This window comes from Coturnix japonica, linkage group LGE64 (genome assembly GCF_001577835.2).
Source record: "Coturnix japonica isolate 7356 linkage group LGE64, Coturnix japonica 2.1, whole genome shotgun sequence".
Classification (NCBI taxonomy): Eukaryota; Metazoa; Chordata; class Aves; order Galliformes; family Phasianidae; genus Coturnix; species Coturnix japonica.
In genome coordinates, this window is record NC_029545.1 from 38756 (window position 1) to 42572 (window position 3817).

The following is a 3817-nucleotide window of genomic DNA, read 5'->3' on the forward strand; positions in this document are numbered from 1 at the left end:
CCCAACCATCCTTGGAAGCGCTTGGGAGGCCCCCAACAGTCCTTAGAAGCTCTTGGAGGCCACCAACATCCTTGGAAGCTCTTGGAGGCCTCTAACCTTCCTTAGAAGCCTTGGAGGGCCCCCAACCATCTTTGGAACTCTTGGAGGGCCCCCAAACCATCCTTGGAAGCTTCCTGGAGGGCCACCAACCATCCTTGGAAGCTCCTTTGGAGCCCCCAAACCCATCCTTGAAGCTCTTGGAGGCCCAACCATCCTTAGAAAGCTCTTGAGCCCAACCATCCTTGGAAGCTCTTGAGCCCCAAACCATCCTTAGAAAGCTCATTGGAGGCCCCAACCATCCTTAGAAGCCTCTTGGAGGCCCCCAACCATCCTTGGAAGCTCTTGGAGGCCCCCAACCATCCTTGGAAGCTCTTGGGAGGCCCCCAACCATCCTGGAAGGTCGGTGGAGGCCCCCAACACCTCAGAAGCTCTTGGAGGCCTTCCAACCATCCTTAGAAGCTCGTGGCGGCCCCCAACCATCCTTAGAAGCTCTTGAGGCCCCCAACCACTCATTAAGAAAGCTCTTAAGGAGGCCCCCAACATCTTTAAAGAAGCTCTTGGAGGCCACCAACCATCCTTGGAAGCTCTTGGGGCCCCCAACCATCCTTGGAAGCTCTGGAGGCCCCCAACCACCTTGGGAAGCTCTTCCGGAAGGGCCCCAACCATCCTGGAAACCGCTCTTGGAGGCTTCGAAGCTCTTGGAGGCCCCCAACCATCCTTGGAAGCTCTTGGAGGCTCCCAACCATCTTTGGAAGCTCTTGGAGGCCACCAACCATCCTTAGAAGCTCTTGGAGGCCTCCAACCATCCTTAGAAGCTCTTGGTGGCCACCAACCATCCTTGGAAGGTCTTGGAGGCCCCTAACCATCTTTGGAAGCTCTTGGAGGCCCCCAACCATCCTTGGAAGCTCCTGGAGGCCTCTAACCATCCTTAGAAGCTCTTGGAGGCCCCCAACCATCCTTGGAAGGTCCTGGAGGCCCCCAACCATCCTTAGAAGCTCTTGGAGGTCCCCAACCATCCTTGGAAGCTCTTGGAGGCCCCCAACCATCTTTGGAAGCTCTTGGAGGCCTTCAACCATCCTTAGAAGCTCTTGGAGGCCCCCAACCATCCTTGGAAGGTCTTGGAGGCCACCAACCATCCTTAGAAGTTCTTGGAGGCCACCAACCATCCTTGGAAGCTCTTGGAGGCCCCCAACCATCTTTGGAAGGTCTTGGAGGCCCCCAACCATCCTTGGAAGCTCTTGGAGGCCACCAACCATCCTTGGAAGCTCTTGGAGGCCACCAACCATCCTTAGAAGCTCCCAACCATCATCTCTTCACCCCCATCCATTCTACAGCCCTAACAGCGATTCCTGGCCGCTCACCCCCTCCTCTTCTCCCCCAGACCCCCATAATCCCACCACCAACCCCATCACTTATCCCTCGCGGCCGCCCGTGCGTGGATCCTCGTGTGCCTTGCGAGCGAGGACTTATTGCTGAAGCTCTTCCCACACTGAACACAAGGGAACGGCCTCTCCCCCGTGTGCGAGCGCTCGTGCACCGTCAGGTCGGCCAGATACTTGAAGCTCTTCCCACAGGCCCCACAGGGGTACGGCCGCTCCTCGGTGTGGCTGCGTTGGTGCATGGTGAGGTTGGATTGCTGGCTGAACCGCTTCCCACACGCCATACAAGGGTAAGGCCTCTCTCCCGTGTGTGAGCGCTGGTGCTTGTTGAGGTCCGATGGGTTGGTGAAGGTCTTCCCACACGCCCCACATCTATAGGGTCGTTCGCCTGTGTGCAAACGTTGGTGGGTGGTGAGGGTGGAGAGGTGGCCGAAGCTTTTGCCGCACTCCATACAGGAATAGGGTTTGACCCCGGTGTGGGTCCGCTGGTGGGTCTTCAAGTGGGTCAGGCGGCCAAAGGTCTTCCCGCATTCATTGCATGGGTAGGGCCGGTCCTTGCTGTGTGATGGTGGGTTCTCTGTGGGTCCAGTTGGGCTTTGGGGGGGTGGGAAGGTGGTGGGATCCTTTGGGGTCCCTATAGGGTGGTGGTGGGTCTCGGTCTGTGTCAGTGTCCTGTTTATTGGGTCACACTGGGGGGCGATAGGGGGACGTGAGGGGTCTTGGGTTGGCAGAATGGGGTCCTCCGTGCTGCTGGGATCTGCTGGGGGGAAGGAAGAGGGAATTTGGGGGCTGGGACTTGTGGGGCATCAACCTATAAAACCCCATAACGCTGTGGGCTGCTCTACCAATGGGGGGAGATGGCCCAAATCCCAACGTCATCATTGGGTTCATAGTGGAAGGGGATGAAGACAAGGCCTCAACCTCAGAGCAGAGCCCCACATCCCACCACAGAGCCCCATATCCCACCATCATCATTGGGTTCATAATAATGGGGGATGAAGACGAGGCCTCACCCACCATTATGTCCGCTGGTCCCTACTGGTTTCCACCATCCCACACCAGTTAAGGATGAATTGGAAGCCATCAACCCAGCACCAAACCCAATGGGACCCCCCCAGGATCAAACCCCATTGTAGGACCCCCCTCTATCTGCATTTTGGGGGGGGTCTCTTGTTGTTCCCCCCCCATTACCTGTTTCCTGTAGTCTTTCCTCTTCTTCCTCAGGGTCCAAGCTGCCATTGGCCTCCCCCCACTCGTCCCCATTGGTTTCTATGGGGGGGCTGGGGGGGTCCAGCATCACTTGGGGGTCTTCCAGCTTCACACGCACTGTCAGCTATGGGGCAGGAACATAAGTGTGTGTGTGTGGGGGGTGTTAGGGGGGCTGCTGCCCTATTATGGGGGGAGGTTATGGGGTTCCCCCCCCATTTCCTCCCCTGTTTAGGGGGGATTTTGGACCCCCCCCTACTTCCTCACCTGTTTAGGGTGGATTTTAGGGACCCCCCCCCTCTATTTCCTCACCTGTTTCTCTCATCACATGGGGGAGGGGAGTTTTAGGGACCCCCCTCTCCCCTATTTCCCCCATCACATGGGGGGGATTTAGGGGGGATTTGGGGACCCCACCCCTATTTCCTCACCTGTTTGGTGGAGGTTAGGGGGGACTTTGGGGACCCCCTCCTATTTCCTCCCCTGTTTAGGGGGGATTTGGGGACCCCCCCACCCCATTTCCTCACCTGTTTGGGGGGGTCTCACCTGTTTCTCCCATCACATGAGGGGGAGGGGTTTAGGGGGGATTTAGGGGGGGAATTTGGGGGACCCCCCCATTTCCTCACCTGTTTAGGGGAGATTTTAGGGACCCCCCCCATTTATTCTCCTATCACATGGGGGGGGGGTTCTCCCATCACATGGAGGGGGGAAGTTTAGGGGGGATTTTGGGGACCCTCCCCCCTAATTCTTCACCTGTTTGGGGGGAGTCTCACCTGTTTCTCCCATCACATAGGGGGAGGGGTTTAGGGGGGATTTAGGGGGGGATTTTGGGGACCCCCCCATTTCCTCACCTCTTTAGGGGGGATTTTAGGGACCCCCCCCCCCCATTTATTCTCCTACCCATTTATTCACCTGTTTCTCCCATCACAGGGGGGGGGAAGTTTAGGGGGGATTTTGGGGACCCCCCTATTTCCTCACTTGTTTGGGGTGGGTCTCACCTGTTTCTCCCATCACATGGGGGGGGGTTTAGGGGCGATTTTAGGGACCCCCCCCTTTTCCTCACCCGTTTCTCCCATCACATGGTGGGGGAAAGTTTAGGGGGGATTTTGGGGACCCTCCCCCCTAATTCTTCACCTGTTTGGGGGGAGTCTCACCTGTTTCTCCCATCACATGGGGGGGATTTTTAGAACACCCCC

The 3817-nt window shown here is 57.6% G+C and overlaps 1 protein-coding gene across 1 annotated transcript; it reads right to left on the bottom strand.

Moving 5' to 3' along the window:
• Window positions 1-736: 736 nt before the first annotated feature.
• Window positions 737-3780, bottom strand: LOC107325886 (oocyte zinc finger protein XlCOF19-like). The gene is made up of 3 exons (XM_015887145.2): window positions 3776-3780; window positions 2610-2751; window positions 737-2178 (listed from the first exon to the last, which is right to left on the bottom strand). The coding sequence occupies exons 2-3, from the start codon at window positions 2713-2715 to the stop codon at window positions 1448-1450; spliced, it is 837 nt and encodes a 278-aa protein (XP_015742631.1). The 5' UTR covers window positions 2716-2751; window positions 3776-3780; the 3' UTR covers window positions 737-1447.
• Window positions 3781-3817: the final 37 nt, after the last annotated feature.